This window comes from Mastacembelus armatus, chromosome 11 (assembly GCF_900324485.2).
Source record: "Mastacembelus armatus chromosome 11, fMasArm1.2, whole genome shotgun sequence".
NCBI lineage: Eukaryota > Metazoa > Chordata > Actinopteri > Synbranchiformes > Mastacembelidae > Mastacembelus > Mastacembelus armatus.
Genome location: NC_046643.1, coordinates 20879556 through 20903680, shown reverse-complemented (window position 1 = coordinate 20903680; position 24125 = coordinate 20879556). Strand labels below are relative to the sequence as shown.

General features: G+C 41.3%; 11 gene segments (V, D, J or C); 8 read left to right on the top strand and 3 right to left on the bottom strand.

Annotated features, from left to right (window-relative positions):
* Positions 1-8436, bottom strand: part of LOC113126934 (Ig kappa-b4 chain C region-like) — a 30673-nt gene extending 22237 nt beyond the window's left edge. The window contains exon 1 of the C gene segment in view: positions 8385-8436.
* Positions 2616-3459, top strand: LOC113126915 (Ig kappa chain V region 3547-like). The segment is given in 3 exon segments: positions 2616-2667; positions 2775-3084; positions 3378-3459. Coding segments are annotated over 3 exon segments (444 nt in total).
* Positions 3936-4780, top strand: LOC113126920 (immunoglobulin kappa variable 2-28-like). The segment is given in 2 exon segments: positions 3936-3987; positions 4204-4780. Coding segments are annotated over 2 exon segments (360 nt in total).
* A 505-nt stretch (positions 8437-8941) lies between the features above and the next one.
* Positions 8942-9762, top strand: LOC113126889 (Ig kappa chain V region 3381-like). The segment is given in 2 exon segments: positions 8942-8993; positions 9101-9762. Coding segments are annotated over 2 exon segments (384 nt in total).
* A 1179-nt stretch (positions 9763-10941) lies between these two features.
* On the top strand, positions 10942-11411 carry LOC113126911 (Ig kappa chain V region 3381-like; the record flags this gene model as incomplete). The annotated part of the segment is given in 2 exon segments: positions 10942-10993; positions 11101-11411. Coding segments are annotated over 2 exon segments (363 nt in total), but the record flags the coding sequence as incomplete, so codon positions are not given.
* A 1619-nt stretch (positions 11412-13030) lies between these two features.
* Positions 13031-13761, top strand: LOC113126890 (Ig kappa chain V region 3381-like). The segment is given in 2 exon segments: positions 13031-13082; positions 13190-13761. Coding segments are annotated over 2 exon segments (384 nt in total).
* Positions 13762-14620: 859 nt separating this feature from the next.
* On the bottom strand, positions 14621-15305 carry LOC113126328 (Ig kappa-b4 chain C region-like). The segment is given in 2 exon segments: positions 14621-15141; positions 15197-15305. Coding segments are annotated over 2 exon segments (432 nt in total).
* Positions 15306-16684: 1379 nt separating this feature from the next.
* On the top strand, positions 16685-17082 carry LOC113126932 (immunoglobulin kappa variable 4-1-like; the record flags this gene model as incomplete). The annotated part of the segment is given in 2 exon segments: positions 16685-16736; positions 16844-17082. Coding segments are annotated over 2 exon segments (291 nt in total), but the record flags the coding sequence as incomplete, so codon positions are not given.
* A 991-nt stretch (positions 17083-18073) lies between these two features.
* Positions 18074-18697, top strand: LOC113126905 (Ig kappa chain V region 3381-like). The segment is given in 2 exon segments: positions 18074-18125; positions 18342-18697. Coding segments are annotated over 2 exon segments (372 nt in total).
* Positions 18698-21355: 2658 nt separating this feature from the next.
* On the top strand, positions 21356-22049 carry LOC113126887 (Ig kappa chain V region 3547-like). The segment is given in 2 exon segments: positions 21356-21407; positions 21515-22049. Coding segments are annotated over 2 exon segments (384 nt in total).
* Positions 22050-22705: 656 nt separating this feature from the next.
* LOC113126326 (Ig kappa-b4 chain C region-like) lies at positions 22706-23959 on the bottom strand (the record flags this gene model as incomplete). The annotated part of the segment is given in 2 exon segments: positions 22706-23191; positions 23929-23959. Coding segments are annotated over 2 exon segments (357 nt in total), but the record flags the coding sequence as incomplete, so codon positions are not given.
* Positions 23960-24125: the final 166 nt, after the last annotated feature.

Genomic DNA, 24125 nt, shown 5'->3' with positions numbered 1-24125 from the left:
TTCTCTGATGGAGAAACGCTGACACGAGCAGCACTGAGCTTCTTCCATCTATTGTCCATGTTAAAGACATGATCCTCTTCTGTTTGGATGATGATCGTCTTTCTCCAAGCTGGACTGGTCTCAGTAAGCCTTCTCCTCTTGTTCATGTTTTCCAGGTTCATCAGGACAAATCACCCTGACTCAGTCTCCTGAATCTCAGTCTGTTGTTCCAGGACAGACTGTCAACATCAGATGTAAAGCCAGTTCAAGTGTTAGTAATGAGGTGGAATGGTACCTTCAGAAACCTGGAGAAGCTCCTAAACTCCTGATTTACTGGACTTCAAACCGTCAGTCTGGAGTTTCTGATCGTTTCAGTGGGAGTCAGTCTGGGACTGACTTCACTCTGACCATCAGTAGAGTTCAGGCTGAAGATGCAGGAGTTTATCACTGTCAGCAGGATTATAGCAGACCGTTCACACAGTGAAACAACGTCGTACAAAAACCTCCCTCAGCTGCAGAGGAACTGATCTGACTCCACAGCTGCACTAAACTTCAAACAACATCAAAATATGTGGTTTAGCATCAAAATATGTTTTGACATTAATTTTAATTATTTTATGACTTTTAATTCATCCAAGAAATATAATTTAGTAACAAATTAAAGCAGAGTTTAGATCAGGGCTTCTGTGTTACAGTGAATGTTTGCTCTTCACATCAGGAAAAACATATTTCCAAAGAAAAGAACTGGTGGACACTACAATTAGCAAACTCTTTTACAAAATACTCATTTGTAAATATTTTATAATGGATTTGAAATTTGACGAGGAGCCGGTGAAGTTGTCTAAGTACCGGAGTGATGGGATCAGAGGGTGGGGTTCTTGAGAGGATGTGGGCAGATAATTTCTGGAACAGTTGAAGTTTATGGAGGGATTTGTGAGTTAAACCATATAGAAATGAATTAGAGTAATCAAACCTGGATGTGACGAGGGCACGCAGACGATTGAAAGTACGGAGGTGGAAGTAGGTCGCCCTGGTGACATGGTTAATATGAGCGGAAAAGGAGAGGGTACTGTCAAGGGTGACACTCAGACTCTTTACCTGAGGGGAGGGGAGAATAGTGGAGTGATCAATGAAGAGAGAGAAAATGTTGACTTTAGAGAGTGTAGATTTGGTAGCGATGAGCAAAAACTCATTTTTATCACTGTTTAATTTGTGAGAAAACCACATTTTGATGTCCAACAGGCAGTCAGAGAGGGAGGAAGGGGGAAGCGCAGTGGTGGGTTTAGAGGAAAGATAGACCAGGGTGTCATCTGCATAGCAGTGGAATTGTATATTGTATTCACGGAAAATGAGACCAAGTGGGAGTAAGTATATGATGACCAGGAGAGGTGTCCAGGACAAAGCCCTGGGGAACACCAGTACTAACAGATGAGGAATAGGATCTGTGATTTTTAATTTGGAGAAACAGTGGGGCCAGAGATGTATGAATGAAAGCAGGTAAGTGCAGTGTTGATGATACCAACTGATGATAAACGGTGAAGGAGAATGAAGTGTGAAATTATATAAAATACGGCAGTTAAATCAAGGAGGATGAGAATAGTGATGAGTCCAGAATCTGAAGCTAACAGGAAGTCATTTGTAATTTTTACCCCAGCTGTTTCAGTGCTATGGAGGGGGTGAAAACCAGACTGGAACTGTTCATACAAATTATTGTTAGTAAGATGATTATGAACCTGAGCAGCAACTGTTTTTTCTAGGGCTTTGAAGATAAATGGTAAATTGGAGATGTTTTGGAAATTATTCTGGTTTGTTGGATCAGAGCTGGGTTTTTGAGGATAGGTGTGATTTTAGGTGTGTCTTTAGAGATTTTGGAAAAAAACCAGAGAGAAGAGTGAATAATATTGGTTATGAGAGGAGAGAGGGAGTGGGTACAGTCTTAATCTAAGGTGGTGGGTAGAGGGTCCAGTTGACAGGTAGACCACATTCTCATATGGCCTAAAAAAAGTAAAATATTGACGAGAGCAATTAATGAATGTGTTGAAAATAAAAGGTGAAAGTTCAAATAGTTTAAGCTATATCTTTAAAAACTTGACAAGGTCATGACCTCCACACCTTTACAACCTAAAACTAATTTTTAATTAAGTTTTTTACTATATATCACTGACACAGGCTCAGTATATTTACATCAATTTGTCTGTGAATGTTAAAATAATCTAATGAATAAATAAATGAAAAAAATACAAGGAAACAACTGATTTGATGATCAGATCTTTATTAGTCTGGAAATACTGAAACACTCAACATTAAACAAAACCAGTGAACATGTCAGGAACAAGGTAAAATGAGAAAGAGTTTCAGAGTGAGACAGTGTCAGAATAAAATCAGTAAAACCAGTAGCGGAGTCCAGGAGGCAGGTCAGGACTATGAACACTGGTGTCTTCTCAGTTTCACTGTGACAGGACTCTGGGAGCCCTCAGGGACCTCACACTTCACATTTTCATAGAGAGCCACTTTGCATCAGCAGCACCATGCTCCAGTGCTCTGGGACAGTTTATAGTCCTGAGAGTTGAACACTGGATGACTGACAGCTGTCCTTCATGACAACAGAAGCCACAGAAATCCTCCTCATCAAAAACATGACTCTGATCTCCGTCCTCATCTGGACTCTCGTCTGCTGCTGCTTCACAGGTAAAGCCCAGAGAGTCCAACTCCTCTCCTCTATGAACATCCGTCGCTATGAAATGAAGCTGACAAAACCATGAGGCTGCTTTATGTTTTTGTCTCTGTGTCCTCAGAGTCCAGAGGTCAGGTCACAGTGACTCAGCCTGGAGCAGTGAGCTCTGCTCTGGGAGGCTCCGTCACCATCAGATGTAAGACCAGTCAGGATGTTCATGTTGGGAGCTGTTTACACTGGTACCAACAGAGAGATGGAGAAAGTCCTAAACGGCTCATTTATGCTGCTAGCACTCGAGCATCAGGGATTCCAGATCGTTTTACAGGCAGTGGATCAAACTCTGACTTCACTCTGACCATCAGTGGAGTCCAGGCTGAAGATGCAGCAGTTTATTACTGTCAGAGTTTTCACTACATCAACAGTCAGGGTGTGTTCACACAGTGAAAAACAGTCGTACAAAAACCTCCCTCAGTCAGACTGAACAGAAACTGAACTGACTGCTGCAGCTGGAAACTACTGCAGAGACTGATACAGTTCACTGAGGACACACACACACACACACACACACACACACACACACACACACACACACACACACACACACACACACAGTTCAAATCAACATTGAACAAAAACAAGTCCAATCAGTAGCAGAAACCTTGATGATCAAAGACCCAAACAGCCTCTGCACATACAGCTCATATCCCTACATCAACATATATAGAACTGCAGAGATTGAACCTGCCAAAGTAAATGGGATGACACACTCTCTGACTATTAACTCAGAAATCAAACAAGCTCAGTGAGACTAAAAGTTCTGTGTGCAGCTTTCAGTCCCATCTCATGATCATCTTCAGCACATGGACTTTCCCAGTTGTCACTGAGCTGTGGATGTTCAAATTTCCATTCCTCTGAGCATTTTGGGACAAATGATCCACACTGGCTTCAGAGTCAAAGCATCATTTCACTTTGGCAAACTCATGTCTCAGCTTCACTTGGTGAAATCTCCACTTTACAAACACACAAACATGTCACAGCTGTTTTCACATCAATCTACAAAGAAGTGGACGAGTTCACTGCCAGACTGTTTGATCCTGTACATGTGAATATGCAGCAGTGAGGAGGAAGCAGGCTGCCATGGTGAGGGCAGCTGCAGCTGACTGACTCTGTGTGTTTGCATATGTGTCCTGCCTCTGTGCTCCAGACGTTAAGAGGCCAGTGTTGATCAGTGGCCGTCCAGGCCTTTCAGAGCCACCCACACGCCGGCAGCACCATGATGATGATGATGATGTCTGTGACTCTACTTCTGGCCACCCTGGGGCTCCTGGTTCAGGGTGAGACTCTCTTCTGAAAACTTTGCTTCAGGATGCAGCCAGGTTCACCACAATGATGTTCTGCTCTGATGGAGAAACGCTGACACGAGCAGCACTGAGCTTCTTCCATCTATTGTCCATGTTAAAGACATGATCCTCTTCTGTTTGGATGATGATCGTCTTTCTCCAAGCTGGACTGGTCTCACTAAGCCTTCTCCTCTTTTTCATGTTTTCCAGGTTCATCAGGACAAATCACCATGACTCAGTCTCCTGGATCTCAGTCTGTTGTTCCAGGACAGACTGTCAACATCAGATGTCAAGCCAGTTCACATGTTAGTAATGAGGTGGACTGGTACCTTCTGAAACCTGGAGAAGCTCCTAAACTCCTGATTTATCATGCTACAAACCGTCAGTCTGGAGTTTCTGATCGTTTCAGTGGAAGTGGATCTGGGACTGACTTCACTCTGACCATCAGTAGAGTTCAGGCTGAAGATGCAGGAGTTTATCACTGTCAGCAGGATTATAGCAGACCGTTCACACAGTGAAACAACGTCGTACAAAAACCTCCCTCAGCTGCTGAGGAACTGATTTGACTCCACAGCTGCACTAAACCTCAAACAAAAAACGTGGTTTAGCATCAAAATATGTTTTAATGTTGTTTTAATGTTGTTTTAATTATTTTATGACTTCTCATCAAAACTCTTTTACAAAATACTCATTTGTCCCCACATTATACAAAATAAATAAATAAATAAAAATAAGTTAACAGAAAAACAAATCACAGATAAAATAACTGTCCTACTATAGACCATGTTGACATTTTTATTTATTAACTTAATACCTGAAGTATTTTATTTTTATGTTTGTGACTCCTCATAAATAATGAAAAAGCAGATTTGTTGCAGTTTAAAGTTTGCATAGTAAATGTTTTATATACAACGTTGTTATTCAACTACAGATTCATATTGTTGTTGTTGATGATATTTGATTTTATATTTCCAATTTCTACATTTCCTCAGACGTTCTAAATATTTGTTTCCTCAGAAAATTAAGGAGGATATAAACTTTTAATTGCACAAAAGTTAATTAAACATAACTATTACTCTCATCCGGGCTAAAAAAGTAAAATATTGATGAGAGCAATGAATGAATGTGATGAATAAATAAAAGGTTAAAGTGCAAATAGTTCAAATGATACCTCATAAAAACAGTCTGTAAAACACAGCTGCTGATATAAACATGAACTAAAACTGAGCTCCAGAAAACACCCAAATTAAGCCTCACCCTGTACCGGGTCTACAGAGTCTGGAAAGTGAGTGTAGACTAGAAAGACGGGACTACAGGGCCCCAGTCCCAAGGCAGCTACCCCAAAGCTTTACCTGCTGAGAGTGAAGTAGTTCATACCTGTTCACAGTAGATGGTCACATATGCACATACAGGCTGATTCACTATTGCACCTATTTATCTCAGTGACTGGCCCCACATGGTGTTTAGCAAAACAAAGCAATTTGATATTAAAAGGAAACAGGAAAATTATACCCCACACCAAAATTAACGCACTGGCCTCTTTAAAAAGGGCTTAAAACAAACAACAGCCTCCCTAATTGGAAATGAGGTCCCTGAGAACCAGCACCAGAACCAAACACACAGATAAAGCCCACACTTTTATTTCCAACTTCCACATTAGAGCCAAAGGCCAAATAATGAGCGAGTGCAGCTGAAGGCCTCTCAGCCTGATTGGAAATATTCACCATCAAGAACCGGATGATGCTCCAGGCAAAACGGGCCCACACGACCCAAATCACAGAATCGCTGCAGCCCGGTTGGAGCTCGGCTGCGGTTCGGCCCATATTATCTTCCCTCACACACAGTCAAAGGGAAGAAACAAGTGTTCTAAAGACCCCCCAGCTAATAGGATTTATGACCTGGATTATTAACTGCACTGACCAAAGTACCTGCAGTTGTGTTCCCTTAGTAAAAGGTCTGAATTGCCCCCGTTTTAGAAACTAAACTGTTTTAATCCCGAGTTTTTCCCTCCAGGGCTGCACAATGAATGTTTCTCAAAATGCAGACGGACTCAGGAAAAACATCAGATCTGCTCCTCACATCAGGACTGTTCAGGAAAACATGTTCCCAAAGAACTGGAGGACACTACAGTCAGCAAGTGACTTATTTATTATTTAACTACATTATATTAAAGACAATCAGTCAACAGGAAATTATTTCATGTATACATCAAATATTTGAGCCATTACTGAACTATAGACTGTGTCAACCTGTTCTTTGTTTTTAATCTATTTATTCAAGTGTTAGTAACAACAGATCTGCTGCAGTTTTCAGATGAGTAAATGTAGTACATCCAACATTATTAACAAAGCACAGATTTGTATTGTTGTGTGTATTTTTCTGTTGGTTTGATGTTCAACAGAATGAGGTGTTTCTCCTCCAAACAACAGCAAAGAAAAAGTTTTAATTTAATTTTTCTCATGATGTTGATTCAGTTTGGATGTCTGGATTACACATTTAATGCTTTTATTTTGAAAATAAAGTCCATCATAGCTCTTTCAGACTCTCTCACATGTAAAAATATATTTATTTAAAAGTAGTTTTTCACTGATCCCTCTGTGTCTCTATATGCTGATGATATTTCACTTTTTATTTCTAGTTTCTACATTTTGTCAGAGGTTCTGCAGATTCTTTTCTTGGCAAAATTAGTGAAGAAATAAACTTTTTAAATAGACAAAGTAAATGAAACACAACAAATTCACTTCATTATTCTCAGTTGGTAAAACACAGTGTTAAAGTGTTGCTAAGGACAAACAATGAACAGTTAAAGTGCAAATACTTGAAGTCATTTGGACTCCACTAATAAATAAAACACTTCACAAACTTGAAACTACATCAGTCCATCTGTCACTGGACATACTATAATACATCCCATAACTTTGAATACAGCATAAAATCTTTATCACACACTATTGTGATGTTGAATCAATGCACAAACATCCATTCTGTATTCTGATTTTTATATCTTTAAATAACTTGACAAAGTAATGATTCTATCCACACATACCACATACAGCAGTTGTCAAATTCTCTTTGGATTACAAATCACAATTTTTATTTGTGAACACTGTGGGTATAATTGTATAACTGTGTGTTTTAATGTTAAAATAACCTAATAAATAAATGACAAAGTGAAACAGAATTGAGTTGATGATCAGATCTTTATTAGTCTGGAAACTTTGACACAATCAACGTTAAACAAAACTAGCAAACATATCTGGAAGTAAGAAAAAACATAGAAAGAGATTTTCAGAGTGAGACAGTTTCAGAGTAAAACCAGTATCAGTGTCCCAGTGAGTCAGGTCAGGACTGGGAGCACTGGTCTCTCCTCAGTGTCTCTGTGACCGGACTCTGGGAGCCCTGGGTGGCCTCACAGGTCACAGAGCCCACCTTCCCCCACTGGTCTGCAGGGAGCCTCAGGGTGCTGCTCCAGCTGTAGCGGCCGTCCTTCCCCAGCACCCCGGGGCTCCTGCTCTCCTCCAGGCTGCTGCTGCTGCTGCTTCTGCCGTCCACCTTCCAGGTCAGACTCCAGTCTGAGGGGAAGCCCTTGTTGGCCAGGCACATGAGCGTGGCCTTCCCCTGCTGCAGCTCCTGGCTGGAGGGGCCCAGCACCGTCAGGGTGGGACGGGCATCACCTAGGAGACACCGATCGGCTTAGAGCACAGGTACCACACAGCTGTCAATCAATCAGCACACACCTGGACACCTTTCCTGTGTCAGAGTGGATTTTCTCCTTTAAGGACTTTGTGTCAGATGGTTTTTCTGCTCCACCAGTCACTGACTCACACATTGTTTCACTTCCCTTTAACAAACCTCTCATGCACATCAGCACAGAGACAGTCAGCTCACAGTTTGACCTGAAATATGTCAAACTACAGACGATACAAAACTGGATCATCAAAAACATCCAAAATATTTACATTCAAATATTTAGTGAAAGAAACAAACACAGAAAATGACCTGAATGAACTTCATGTTGATTTCAGTCATTGTTTAACAAACTGTTAAAATAACATGTGACACAAAATCTTTATCTTCACTGTTTGTTTTGACATAAACTAAGTGAAATGAAGTCACTGTAATAATAGTCACTATGGTGAAAAAATGAAAATCATTTTCAGATATTTTAAAGTAGAATTAAAGTTTCAGTGTTTTTAGACTTGAAGTGATTTAAATTTGAGCAACTTGAATCAAACTGCTCTGAGTTCACCTTCATGAAGGAGGTGGAATAAAACCATAAATACTAAACAAATTACAAATATAAATGAAAGTTTGATCAGACAGAAACATTAAAAGCAGCATCTAAAATGTCACTTTACAATATTATATTTAGTATTTGTGCAGAAACTTACTTCCAAACTCCAGTCTGGTTCCTCCACCGAACGTGTACCACAGTGATACAAACTGATTGAGGCGTTGTACAAAAACCTCTCAGTGCAGAGACACGGCTCTCTGAGTCTGAAACAAACAAAGTCAACAAAAACAGTCTGTAAAACACAGCTGCTGTTATAAACATTAACTAAAACTGAGCTCCAGAAAACACCCAAATTAATTCGTTTGTTGAATATTTAGTAGATTTTTAATGTCTTGAATTCAAACTAAATGTTGCACATGCACCATCATTCATTCATTCAAAACAGATATTTAAGAAAAACATCCACAAAACAAATCAACACATTCCTAATCAATAATGTGATAAAGTGATTGATCCATTATTAATCAGCCTGATCAGAGTGATTCAGGTCCCTGTTGGACTCAATCGGAACATTTCCATAGAGAGCCACTTTGCATCAGCAGCACCATGCTCCAGTGCTCTGGGACAGTTTATAGTCCTGAGAGTTGAACACTGGATGACTGACAGCTGTCCTTCATGACAACAGAAGCCACGGAAATCCTCCTCATCAAAAACATGACTCTGATCTCCATTCTCATCTGGACTCTCCTCTGCTGCTGCTTCACAGGTAAAGTCCAGAGAATGCAACTCCTCTCCTCTATGAACATCCGTCGCTGTGAAATGAAGCCGACAAAACCATGGGGCTGCTTTATGTTTTTGTCTCTGTGTCCTCAGAGTCCAGAGGCCAGGTCACAGTGACTCAGGCTGGAGCAGTGAGCTCTGCTCTGGGAGGCTCCGTCACCATCAGATGTAAGACCAGTCCGAATGTTAATTTTTGGAACAACAAACATCTCTTAGCCTGGTACCAACAGAGAGATGGAGAAACTCCTAAACTGCTCATTTATGGTGCTAACACTCGAGTATCAGGGACTCCAGATCGTTTTACAGGCAGTGGATCAAACTCTGACTTCACTCTGACCATCAGTGGAGTCCAGGCTGAAGATGCAGCAGTTTATTACTGTCAGAGTGAACACTGGTTAAACAATCAGGCTGTGTTCACACAGTGAAAAACAGTCATACAAAAACCTCCCTCAGTCAGACTGAACAGAAACTGAACTGACTGCTGCAGCTGGAAACTACTGCAGAGACTGATACAGTTCACTGAGGACACACACACACTAACTCATTTTTCTATCCTTATTAGGACTCTCATAGGCATAAAGGAAATGATAGACCCTAACCCTAAAACCAAATCTTAACCCTCAAATAGGTGTCTGAAAAAGTGGTAGAAATAAGGTAGAAATACAAACCTACACAAACACTATGATCACTTTGTCTCCAACAGTTTCTCTCCTGAACTTCAAACAGTCACCTCCCTCCTCAACAACTAGACAAAGTCCCCAAAAGTATTGTTATAAGTATACATGGACACATACACAGCTGTGTTTGTCCATACATACATCAGTGAGATCACATACTCCACAGATTTATACACATCATGAAGTGTGGACTGAGGGCAGGTTGGTGTCAGGAGCTGAGGCCCTGTGCTGAGGTGGGAGAGCTCAGGTGGGGGAGGACTATTATCTTGGAGCTGCTGTGTCTGATCCTGGAGTGTTTGTTGTTATTGGATACAGTCAGAATGGTGAACACACAGGAGGACACTATAACAGTGTAACTGAACTGTGTGAAGGTAAAGTTTCTACAGAAATAAAAACAGAGATCTTAAGAGGATTAAAAAGTGATGTAATTGTTTTTGTGATGTTGATGAATCCTGAGTTTGGATATCTGGATCAGAATCAATGGTTTATTTTGGAAAGCAAATATTGTCTTTTGTCAGATCTTTTGTTCTTTCAGACAGCCCCTGTTCACATGTGAAGATATTTTTATCTGAAAGTAGTTTCTCACTCTTTGTGTGTCTCTATATGCTGATGATATTTGAGTTTATATTTCCAATTTCTTAATTTCCTGAAACATTCTGAAGATTTTTTTCACAGAAACTTATAATGGACATAAACCTTTAAATACATGCATGTAAAATTAATTAAACACAATGAAAAAATTATTCTTATCTGGGCAAAATGATTAAAGTGCTGATGAGCACAATGAATGAATGTGTTGAAAATATGGTGATGGGGAATCAATGCAAAACATTTCATTATATTTTATTACTTTTATACCTTTAAAAACTTGAGAAAATGAAGATTATCTCAACACCTTTACTCATTTTTTGAATGTTTATTAGATTTTTAATGTCTTTAATTCAAACTAAATGTTGCACATGCACCATCATTCATTCATTCAAAACAGATATTTAGGAAAAACATCCAACAAACAAATCAACACATTCCTAATCAATAATGTGATCAAGTGATTGATCCATGAATAATCAGCCTGATCAGAGTGATCCAAGTCCCTGTTGGACTCAGTCAGAACATTTCCATAGAGAGCCACTTTGCATCAGCAGCACCATGCTCCAGTGCTCTGGGACAGTTTATAGTCCTGAGAGTTGAACACTGGATGACTGACAGCTGTCCTTCATGACAACAGAAGCCACAGAAATCCTCCTCATCAAAAACATGACTCTGATCTCCGTCCTCATCTGGACTCTCCTCTGCTGCTGCTTCACAGGTAAAGTCCAGAGAATCCAACTCCTCTCCTCTATGAACATCCGTCGCTGTGAAATGAAGCCGACAAAACCATGAGGCTGCTTTATGTTTTTGTCTGTGTGTCCTCAGAGTCCAGAGGCCAGGTCACAGTGACTCAGCCTGGAGCAGTGAGCTCTGCTCTGGGAGGCTCTGTCACCATCAGATGTAAGACCAGTCAGGATGTTTATGGATCAAACCGTTTAGCCTGGTACCAACAGAGAGATGGAGAAACTCCTAAACTGCTCATTTACTATGCTAGCACTCGAGAATCAGGGACTCCAGATCGTTTTACAGGCAGTGGATCAAACTCTGACTTCACTCTGACCATCAGTGGAGTCCAGGCTGAAGATGCAGCAGTTTATTACTGTCAGAGTTTTCACAGCATCAACAGTCAGTGGGTGTTCACACAGTGAAAAATGGTTGTACAAAAACCTCCCTCAGTCAGACTGAACAGAAACTGAACTGACTGCTGCAGCTGGAAACTACTGCAGAGACTGATACAGTTCATTGAGGACACACACACAACTCATATTTCTATCCTTATTAGGACTCTTATAGGCATAATGAAAACCATCAACCCTCAAATAGGTGTCTGAAAAAGTGGTAGAAATACAAACCCACACAAACACATGATGATCACTTTGTCTCCAACAGTTTTTCTGCTGAACTTCAAACAGTCACCTCCCACCTCATCAACCTGACAAAGTCCCCAAAATTATTGCTATATGTATACATGGACACATACACAGCTGTGTTTGTCCATACATACGTCAGTGAGATCACAGGCTCCACAGATTTATGCACATCATGAAGTGTGGACTGACGGTAGGTTGGTGTCAGGAACTGAGGCCCTGTGATCAGGTGGGAGAGCTCAGGTGGGGGAGGACTATTATCTTGGACCTGGTGTGTCTGATCCTGGAGTGTTTGTTGTTGTTGGATACAGTCAGAATGGTGAACACGCAGGAGAACACTGTAAAGCTGTAACTGAACTGTGTGAAGGTAAAGTTTCCACAGAAATAAAAATAGAGATCTTAAGATGATTATAAAGTGACGTCATTGTTCTTGTGATGTTGATGCATCCTGAGTTTGGATATCTGGATTAGAATGAATGGTTTCTTTTGGAAAGCAAATATTGTCTTTTGTCAGATCTTTTGTTCTTTCAGACAGCCCCTGTTCACATGTGAAGATCTTTTTATCTGAAAGTAGTTTTTCACTCCTTGTGTGTCTCTATATGCTGATGATATTTGAGTTTATATTTCCAATTTTTAAGGTTCTTCAAACATTCTGAAGATTCTTTTCACAGAAACTTATAATGGACATAAACTTTTAAATACATGCATGTAAAATAAACACAATGAAAAATTATTCTTACCTTGGCAAAATGATTGTGTTTATGAGAGCAATGAATGAATCTGTTGAAAATAAGAAGTTAAAGTGCAAATGCTTCACATTTATTTCAAAACACTTAAAAAGCCAAAACCACATCAGTTCATCTGTGACTGTAGATCCTAAAAATATTATATCCCATAAATTTCATAAAATTACAAAATCTGTATCAAGAGGACAGTATGGTGATGGGGAATCAATACAAAACATGTCATTATATTTTATTACTTTTATACCTTTAAAAAAAATTGACAAGGAGATTACCTCCACACCTTTACTCATTTGTTGAATATTTTGTAGATTTTTAATGTCTTGAATTCAAACTAAATGTTGCACATGCACCATCATTCATTCATTCAAAACAGATATTTTGAAAAAACATCCAACAAACAAATCAACACATTCCTAATCAATAATGTGATTAAGTGAGTGATCCATTAATAATCAGCCTGATCAGAGTGATCCAAGTCCCTGTTGGACTCAGTCAGAACATTTCCATAGAGAGCCACTTTGCATCAGCAGCACCATGCTCCAGTGCTCTGGGACAGTTTATAGTCCTGAGAGTTGAACACTGGATGACTGACAGCTGTCCTTCATGACAACAGAAGCCACGGAAATCCTCCTCATCAAAAACATGACTCTGATCTCCGTCCTCATCTGGACTCTCCTCTGCTGCTGCTTCACAGGTAAAGTCCAGAGAATCCAACTCCTCTCCTCAATGAACATCCGTCGCTGTGAAATGAAGCCGACAAAACCATGAGGCTGCTTTATGTTTTTGTCTCTGTGTCCTCAGAGTCCAGAGGCCAGGTCACAGTGACTCAGCCTGGAGCAGTGAGCTCTGCTCTGGGAGGCTCCATCACCATCAGATGTAAGACCAGTCAGGATGTTCATGTTTATAGCAGCAACCACTATTTACAGTGGTACCAACAGAGAGATGGAGAAACTCCTAAACTGCTCATTTATGCTGCTAGCACTCGAGCATCAGGGACTCCAGGTCGTTTTACAGGCAGTGGATCAAACTCTGACTTCACTCTGACCATCAGTGGAGTCCAGGCTGAAGATGCAGCCGTTTATTATTGTCAGAGTGAACACTGGTTAAACAGTCAGCTCGTGTTCACACAGTGAAAAATGGTCGTACAAAAACCTCCCTCAGTCAGACTGAACAGAAACTGAACTGACTGCTGCAGCTGGAAACTACTGCAGAGACTGATACAGTTCACTGAGGACACACACACACACACACAGTTTTTCCATTCATGTCTATGAGTGTATTGTATCCCACTACTCTCTTCCTTCAGTCGTAGCTATGAATAAATGAAAACTCCTGCTGTCTACATAAACTACACATGCACTGCAACATAAATGACTGACACTTTACTCAGACTTCACATTGTTGTTCTGACCAATAAAACAGAACAAACACATTAACGTCAGTTGTGAACATCAACACTTTAGCTGATCCTGGATGAATATGTGGTCAATTCACTTCCCAGGAAACTTCTCAGTCTGAGCTAAAGTTAGTGATGGTTGATTATAGCAAAGACAGTGAACCAGCAAATGTCTTTTTGGAGGATTCTCAGGAAAAACTACCTGCCTGAAAAACTGCTGGTGTCCTTTTACCGCTGTGCAACTGAAAGCACACTGACCTACTGCATGTGTGTGTGGTTTGTCAGCTGCACAGTCACAGAGAAATAAAGTTCTCCAGAGAGTCTTGAATACGGCCCAGAAAAGTCCCGGCTGCCCCCGACCCTCTGTGGAACATCTAGACTGGTCCGGCAGCTTGAAAAGGGAGCAGAGTATCACGAGGAACATCTGGTACCAGGTAAACATCTGTTTGAGCTGCTGCCTTCAGCCAGAGGGTAGAGGACGTTTGAAGCAAGAACAAAAAGACTCAGAAATAGTTTTTATCTTGGAGCTATTGCTGCAATGAATAGTAACTGTTTTACTGGGGTAGGCCATGTTAATGTAGGTCTATACAATCACAGCCACGCTGTGACTCATGGGAAGTGGGAATAATTCAATTGATCTTATCTAATAAACTGATCATATTCTATGATTCTGATCAAATCAATGATTCAGTCTTGGCAGATTTGATGACTTTGTAAATGAATTTCAACCTGAGAGTTTCCACCAATGACGTCTAAACATTTGAATTTCTCTGAGTTGAATAAAACTATTGGGACAGAAACATTATTTTGTGTCACTATTACAAGAAAACAAGTCATTTGATGAAATAATGTTTATTTACTGTGATGATTCAAATTGTAACAAGCACAAAAACTTTATAGATAAAACATGAAACTAGAGAAGGAGGGAGGGAACCAGAGGGAGACAGAGCTGCAGAACAAAGACTGAGAACAGTTACAGAGTAAAACCAGTAGCAGAGTAAAACCAGTAGCAGAGTCCCAGAGTCAGGTCAGGACTATGAACACTGGTCTCTCCTCAGTGTCTCTGTGACTGGACTCTGGGAGCCCTGGGTGGCCTCACAGGTCACAGAGCCCACCTTCCCCCACTGGTCTGCAGGGAGCCTCAGGGTGCTGCTCCAGCTGTAGTGGCCGTCCTTCCCCAGCACCCCGGGGCTCCTGCTCTCCTCCAGGCTGCTGCTGCTCCTGCCGTCCACCTTCCAGGTCAGACTCCAGTCTGAGGGGAAGCCCTTGTTGGCCAGGCACATGAGCGTGGCCTTCCCCTGCTGCAGCTCCTGGCTGGAGGGGCCCAGCACCGTCAGCTTGGGGACCACTCGACCCACTGGAGGAGGAGACAGAGACAATATGAAGACAGCTCATACACACAGAAAACAAACTCCACCCTGTTGGTTCCAGCAGAGGAGGCTGCTGCTTCTGCTGGTCTTCCTCACGTCGGACAAAACCGGTCTTCGGCGTTTCGTTTCCCTCTCTGAGCTCAGTAACCATGGCAACAGACAGGCGTCACTGCTGAACCGTGGCAACAGGCAGGTTTCGGTGCTAAAGATAAACAGCTTAAAGCAGGAAACTCTTTAGTTTCATGAACAAACTTCAACATCAGTGTTCAAGGATCCAAATGCTGCACTGAAGCCAGAGTGTGAGGCTTTTAGTTGATCCTCCACATGTTTTAGTTCAAACCAAATCTCATAAAAGAAGGTCTCATTTACACAGGCATCACTGCTGGACCATGAGCACAGATTTCACTGCTCACAGAGTTTTTAATGCTGAAATGTTTCCCAGCTCTAATATTAATCGTACTAATACAGCAAGTAGTTCAATTAGCTCGGGTCAGGTTATGATGTTCATCAGATACTGGGAGGATTTGACCTGATATTAAACTGTTCAGTCCTGAATGAAGCTTCAGGAAAAACACATGCAATGATTTGAATTTCTCCAACTTATTGTGGCAGATTTGTTTGGCTGAAGTTTGATCATTATTACACACAAATCAATGAAGTCGATTTTCTTTCAGTCCAAGTTTGAAAACAAAACAGGACAAATTATAAACCAGAATATTGTCTTCAATAAATAAATGTTTCTTTGTAAAAACAACATATTAAAATGTACAAACTGTCCAAATGAAAATCTCAGAGAGCAACATCAGAGTTTCTTCATCAGACAGAATTGTATCAGTAACACAGTGACGACTGTAACATTCACTTCAACATTACATTTTAATTATCAGCCAAAATATTAAAGGAAAGTCTGATTTTATTCAATAAAAATAGTCAAAACTTTTAATTTGAATTAATCTTGAAGTCATATGTACTTACAGTTAACTTCCAGTCTGGTTCCTCCACCGAAAGTCAACCACCGTGATACAAACTGATTGAGGCGTCGTACAAAAACCTCTCAGTGCAGAGACATGGCTCTCTGAGTCTGAAACAAACAGTCAACAAAAACAGTCTGTAAAACACAGCTGCTGTTATAAACATGAAGTAAAACTGAGCTCCAGAAAACACCCAAATTAATTCATTTGTTGAATATTTAGTAGATTTTTAATGTCTTGAATTCAAACTAAATGTTGCACATGCACCATCATTCATTCATTCAAAACTGATATTTAGGAAAAACATCCACCAAACAAATCAACACATTCCTAATCAATAATGTGATAAAGTGATTGATCCATGAATAATCAGCCTGATCAGAGTGATCCAAGTCCCTGATGGACTCAGTCAGAGCATTTCCATAGAGAGCCACTTTGCATCAGCAGCACCATGCTCCAGTGCTCTGGGACAGTTTATAGTCCTGAGAGTTGAACACTGGATGACTGACAGCTGTCCTTCATGACAACAGAAGCCACAGAAATCCTCCTCATCAAAAACATGACTCTGATCTCCGTCCTCATCTGGACTCTCCTCTGCTGCTGCTTCACAGGTAAAGTCCAGAGAATCCAACTCCTCTCCTCAATGAACATCCGTCGCTGTGAAATGAAGCCGACAAAACCATGAGGCTGCTTTATGTTTTTGTCTCTGTGTCCTCAGAGTCCAGAGGCCAGGTCACAGTGACTCAGCCTGGAGCAGTGAGCTCTGCTCTGGGAGGAGACGTCACCATCAGATGTAAGACCAGGCAGGATGTTGATTTTTACAACAACAAACATCTTTTAGCCTGGTACCAACAGAGAGATGGAGAAACTCCTAAACTGCTCATTTATGCTGCTAGCACTCGAGCATCAGGGACTCCAGGTCGTTTTACAGGCAGTGGATCAAACTCTGACTTCACTCTGACCATCAGTGGAGTCCAGGCTGAAGATGCAGCAGTTTATTACTGTCAGAGTGCACACTACATCAACAGTCAGCGACACACACAGTTCAAATCAACATTTAACAAAAACAGGTCCAATGATCCAAAATGATGTTGATGGAATTTAACCTCCTTTCTCCATGACAGTGTCTCACCATCCTTTCATATCCCAGTATAATCCCATGGTTTTAAGGGATTGGCCAAAGAATCAAGATGAGCCAAACTGGGACAGTCAGTGAGAAAGTTCCTGCTCATGACCTTTGCCCTCAGCCTGGACTGGATCACAGCTGTTTCAAGTCCTGTTCCCAGTCCAATATAAAGTCATCAGCAGCAGAAACCTTGATGATCAAAGACCCAAACAGCCTCTGCACATACAGCTCATATCCCTACATCAACATATATAGAACTGCAGAGACTGAACCTGCCAAAGCAAATGGGATGACACACTCTCTCTGACTATTAACTCAGAAATCAAACAAGCTCCGTGAGACTAAAAGTTCTGTGTGCAGCTTTCAGTCCCATCACATGATCATCCTCAGCACATGGACTTTCCCAGTTGTCACTGAGCTGTGGATGTTCAAATTTCCATTCCTCTGAGCATTTTGGGACAAATGATCCACACTGGCTTCAGAGTCAAAGCATCACTTCACTTTGGCAAACTCATGTCTCAGCTTCACTTGGTGAAATCTCCACTTTACAAACACACAAACATGTCACAGCTGTTTTCACATCAATCTACAAAGAAGTGGACGAGTTCACTGCCAGACTGTTTGATCCTGTACATGTGAATATGCAGCAGTGAGGAGGAAGCAGGCTGCCATGGTGAGGGCAGCTGCAGCTGACTGACTCTGTGTTTGCATATGTGTCCTGCCTCTGTGCTCCAGACGTTAAGAGGCCAGTGTTGATCAGTGGCTGTCCAGGCCTTTCAGAGCCACCCACACGCCGGCAGCACCATGATGATGATGATGATGATGAAGATGTCTCTGACTCTACTGCTGGCCACCCTGGGGCTCCTGGTTCAGGGTGAGACTCTCTTCTGAAAACTTTGCTTCAGGATGCAGCCAGGTTCACCACAATGATGTTCTGCTCTGATGGAGAAACGCTGACACGAGCAGCACTGAGCTTCTTCCATCTATTGTCCATGTTAAAGACATGATCCTCTTCTGTTTGGATGATGATCGTCTTTCTCCAAGCTGGACTGGTCTCAGTATGCCTTCTCCTCTTTTTCATGTTTTCCAGGTTCATCAGGACAAATCACCCTGACTCAGTCTCCTGGATCTCAGTCTGTTGTTCCAGGACATACAGTCAACATCAGATGTCAAGTCAGTTCTTATGTTAGTTATGAGATGGAATGGTACCTTCAGAAACCTGGAGAAGCTCCTAAACTCCTGATTTATGCAGCTACAACCCGTCAGCCTAGAGTTTCTGATCGTTTCAGTGGAAGTGGATCTGGGACTGACTTCAGTCTGACCATCAGTAGAGTTCAGGCTGAAGAGGCAGGAGTTTATTACTGTCAGCATGATTACGGCACACCGTTCACACCGGGTTTCTGCTGCTGATGACTTTATATCAGCCATCAGCCACTTTGCATCAGCAGCACCATGCTCCAGTGATCTGGGACAGTTTATAGTCCTGAGAGTTGAACTCTGGATGACTGACAGCTGTCCTTCATTACAACAGAAGCCACAGAAATCCTCCTCATCAAAAACATGACTCTGATCTCCGTCCTCATCTGGACTCTCCTCTGCTGCTGCTTCACAGGTAAAGTCCAGAGAATCCAACTCCTCTCCTCTATGAACATCCGTCGCTGTGAAATGAAGCCGACAAAACCATGAGGCTGCTTTATGTTTTTGTCTCTGTGTCCTCAGAGTCCAGAGGCCAATACACAGTGACTCAGCCTGGAGCAGTGAGCTCTGCTCTGGGAGGCTCCGTCACCATCAGATGTAACGAGGGCATCCTTTCATATCCCAGTATAATCCCATGGTTTTAAGGGATTGGCCAAAGAATCAAGATGAGCCAAACTGGGACAGTCAGTGAGAAAATGCCTGCTCATGGCCTTTGCCCTCAGCCTCATACTGGATCCCAGCTGTTTCAAGTCCTGTTCCCAGTCCAATATAAAGTCATCAGCAGCAGAAACCCTGATGATCAAAGACCCAAACAGCCTCTGCACATACAGCTCATATCCCTACATCAACATATATAGAAATGCAGAGACTGAACCTACCAAAGCAAATGGGATGACACACTCTCTCTGACTATTAACTCATAAATCAAACAAGCTCAGTGAGACTAAAAGTTCTGTGTGCAGCTTTCAGTCCCATCACATGATCATCCTCAGCACATGGACTTTCCCAGTTGTCACTGAGCTGTGGATGTTCAAATTTCCATTCCTGTGAGCAGTAACATTTTATAATGGATTTGAAATTTGACAGAGAGCCAGTGAAGTTGTCTATGTACTGGGGTGATGTTATCAGAGGGTGGGGTTCTTGAGAGGATGTGGGCAGATAATATTTCTGGACCAGTTGAAGTTTATGGAGGGATTTGTGAGTTAAACCATATAGAAGTGAATTACAGTAATCAAACCTGGATGTGACGAGGGCATGTACGAGGGTGACAGTGTTAAAGGGGGTGAGTGATGAGTGCAGACGATTGAAAGTACAGAGGTGGAAGTAGGCCGCCCTGGTGACATGGTTAATATGAGCGGAAATGAAGAGGGTAATGTCAAGGGTGACACTCAGACTCTTTACCTGAGGGGAGGGGGAATAGTGGAGTGATCAATCAAGAGAGAGAAAATGTCCACTTTAGAGAGTGTAGATTTGGTAGCAATGAGCAAAAACTCATTTGTATCACTGTTTAATTTGTGAGAAAACCACATTTTGATGTCCAACAGGCAGTCAGAGAGGGAGGAAGGGGGAAGCGCAGTGGTGGGTTTAGAGGAAAGATAGACCAGGGTGTCATCTGCATAGCAGTGGAATTGTATATTGTATTCACGGAAAATGAGACCAAGTGGGAGTAAGTATATAATAAACAGGAGGGGTGCCCAGGACAGAGGCCTGGGGAACACCAGTACTAACAGATGAGGAATGGGATCTGTGATTTTTAATTTGGAGAAACAGTGGGGCTAGAGATGTATGAATGAGAGCAGGTGAGTGCAGCGTTGATGATACCAACTGATGATAAACGGTGAAGGAGAATGAAGTGTGAAATTATATAAAATGCGGCAGTTAAATCAAGGAGGATGAGAATAGTGATGAGTCCAGAATCTGCAGCTAACAGGAAGTCATTTGTAATTTTTACCCCAGCTGTTTCAGTGCTATGGAGGGGGTGAAGACCAGACTGGAATTGTTCATACAAATTATTGTTAGTAAGATGATTATGAACCTGAGCAGCAACTGTTTTTTTTAGGACTTTGGAGATAAATGGTAAATTGGAGATGGGTTGGAAATTATTCAGGTTTGTTGGATCAGAGCTGGGTTTTTGAGGATAGGTGTGTGTTTAGCAGTCTTTAGAGATAATGGGACAGAACCAGAGAGAAGAGTGAATAATATTGGTTATGAGAGGAGAGAGGGAGTGGGTACAGGCTTTAACAAAGGTGGTGAGTAGAGGGTCCAGTTGGCAGGTAGACCACATTCTCATATGGGCTAAAAAAAGTAAAATATTGATGAGAGCAATGAATGAATGTTTTGAAAATAAAAGGTGAAAGTGCAAATACTTTCAGATATAGGTCATGACCTCCACACCTTTACAACTTAAAACAAATTTTAAATTAAGTTTTTTACTATATATCACTGACACAGGCTCAGTGTATTTACATCAATTTGTCTGTGAATGTTAAAATAATCTAATGAATAAATAAATGAATAACAGAACATGGAAACACAACTGATTTGATGATCAGATCTTTATTAGTCTGGAAATATTGAAACACTCAACATTAAACAAAACCAGTGAATATATCAGGAACAAGATAAAATGAGAAAGAGTTTCAGAGTGAGACAGTATCAGAATAAAATCAGTAAAATCAGTAGCGGAGTCCAGGACTATGAACACTGGTCTCCACAGTTTCACTGTGAAAGGACTCTGGGACCCCTCAGGGGCCTCACACTTCACATTTCCATAGAGAGTCACTTTGCATCAGCAGCACCATGCTCCAGTGCTCTGGGACAGTTTATAGTCCTGAGAGTTGAACACTGGATGACTGACAGCTGTCCTTCATGACAACAGAAGCCACAGAAATCCTCCTCATCAAAAACATGACTCTGATCTCCGTCCTCATCTGGACTCTCCTCTGCTGCTGCTTCACAGGTAAAGTCCAGAGAATCCAACTCCTCTCCTCTATGAACATCCGTCGCTGTGAAATGAAGCCGACAAAACCATGAGGCTGCTTTATGTTTTTGTCTCTGTGTCCTCAGAGTCCAGAGGCCAGGTCACAGTGACTCAGCCTGGAGCAGTGAGCTCTGCTCTGGGAGGCTCCGTCACCATTGGATGTAAGACCAGTCAGGATGTCTATGTTTGGAGCGGTTACCATCAGTTAGCCTGGTACCAACAAAGAGATGGAGAAAGTCCTAAACTGCTCATTTATGCTGCTAGCTATCGAGCATCAGGGACTCCAGGTCGTTTTACAGGCAGTGGATCAAACTCTGACTTCACTCTGACCATCAGTGGAGTCCAGGCTGAAGATGCAGCAGTTTATTACTGTCAGAGTTATCATGAGATCAACAGTCAGAGTGTGTTCACACAGTGAAAAATGGTCGTACAAAAACCTCCCTCAGTCAGACTGAACAGAAACTGAACTGACTGCTGCAGCTGGAAACTACTGCAGAGACTGATACAGTTCACTGAGGACAGACACACCAACTCATATTTCTATCCTTATTAGGACCCTTATAGATATAATGCAATCCATAGACCCTAACACTAAAACCAAGTCTTCAACCTCAAATAGGTGTCTGAAAAAGTGGTAAAAATAATGTAGAAATACAAACCTACACAAACACATGATGATCACTTTGTCTCCAACAGTTTTTCTGCTGAACTTCATCAGCTTCACCAACATCAGTGAAGGAAAAGTTTCCATAAAAGTAAAAACTAGAAATCGTCTCTAAATTGATGTAAATGTTTCAATGATGTTCATGTGTACTGAGTTTGAATATCTGGATTAGAATTAATGCCTTTATTTTGTAAAGAAAGAGCATCACAGTGTCTGTTGTAAGATCTTTTGTTCTTTCAGACTGACTCTGCTCAAATGTAAAAATATTTTCATTTGAAAGTATTTTTTCACTTTTTGTGTCTCTATATGCTGATGATATTTGACTTTATGTTTCCAATTTCTTCATTTCCTTAGACACTGAATATTTGTTTCCTTAGAAAATTAAGGAGGATATAAACTTTTAATTGCAAAAAAGTAAATTAAACATAACTATTTCTCTCATCTGGGCTAAAAAATAAAATATTGATGAGAGCAATGAATGAATTTGATGAATAAATAAAAAGTTAAAGTGCAAATAGTTCAAATGATACCTCATAAAAACAGTCTGTAAAACACAAGTGCCAATATAAACATGAACTAAAACTGAGCTCCAGAAAACACCCAAACACCCAACTGAGTTGATGATCAGATCTTTATTAGTCTGGAAACTTTGACACGATCAATGTTAAACAAAACTAGCAAACATATCTGGAAGTAAGAAAAAACATAGAAAGAGATTTTCAGAGTGAGACAGTTTCAGAGTAAAACCACTATCAGAGTCCCAGTGAGTCAGGTCAGGACTGGGAGCACTGGTCTCTCCTCAGTGTCTCTGTGACCGGACTCTGGGAGCCCTGGGTGGCCTCACAGGTCACAGAGCCCATCTTCCCCCACTGGTCTGCAGGGAGCCTCAGGGTGCTGCTCCAGCTGTAGCGTCCGTCCTTCCCCAGCACCCCAGGGCTCCTGCTCTCCTCCAGGCTGCTGCTCCTGCTGCCGTCCACCTTCCAGGTCAGACTCCAGTCTGAGGGGAAGCCCTTGTTGGCCAGGCACATGAGCGTGGCCTTCCCCTGCTGCAGCTCCTGGCTGGAGGGGCCCAGCACCGTCAGGGTGGGACGGACATCACCTAGGAGACACCAATCGGCTTAGAGCACAGGTACCACACAACTGTCAATCAAACAGCAGACACCTGGACCCCTTTCCTGTATCAGAGTGGATTTTCTCCTTTAAGGACTTTGTGTCAGATGGTTTTTCTGCTCCACCAGTCACTGACTCACACATTGTTTCACTTCCCTTTAACAAACCTCTCATGCACATCAGCACAGAGACAGTCAGCTCACAGTTTGACCTGAAATATGTCAAACTACAGACGATACAAAACTGGATCATCAAAAACATCCAAAATATTTACATTCAAATATTTAGTGAAAGAAACAAACAGAAAATGACCTGAATGAACTTCATGTTGATTTCAGTCATTGTTTAACAAACTGTTCACATGATTTCAAGACACATTTAAAATAACATGTGACACAAAATCTTTATCGTCACTGTTTGTTTTGACATAAACTAAGTGAAATGAAGTCACTGTAATAATAGTCACTATGGTGAAAAAATGAAAATCATTTTCAGATATTTTAAAGTAGAATTAAAGTTTCAGTGTTTTTAGACTTGAAGTGGTTTAAATTTGAGCAACTTGAATCAAACTGCTCTGAGTTCACCTTCATGAAGGAGGTGGAATAAAACCATAACTACTAAACAAATTACAAATATAAATGAAAGTTTGATCAGACAGAAACATTAAAAACAGCATTTAAAATGTCACTTTACAATATTATATTTAGTATTTGTGCAGAAACTTACTTCCAACTTCCAGTCTGGTTCCTCCACCGAAAGTTCTCCACAGTGATACAAACAGATTGAGGCGTCGTACAAAAACCTCTCAGTACAGAGACACGGCTCTCTGAGTCTGAAACAAACAGTCAACAAAAACAGCCTGTAAAACACAGCTGCTGTTATAAACATTAACTAAAACTGAGCTCCAGAAAACACCCAAATTA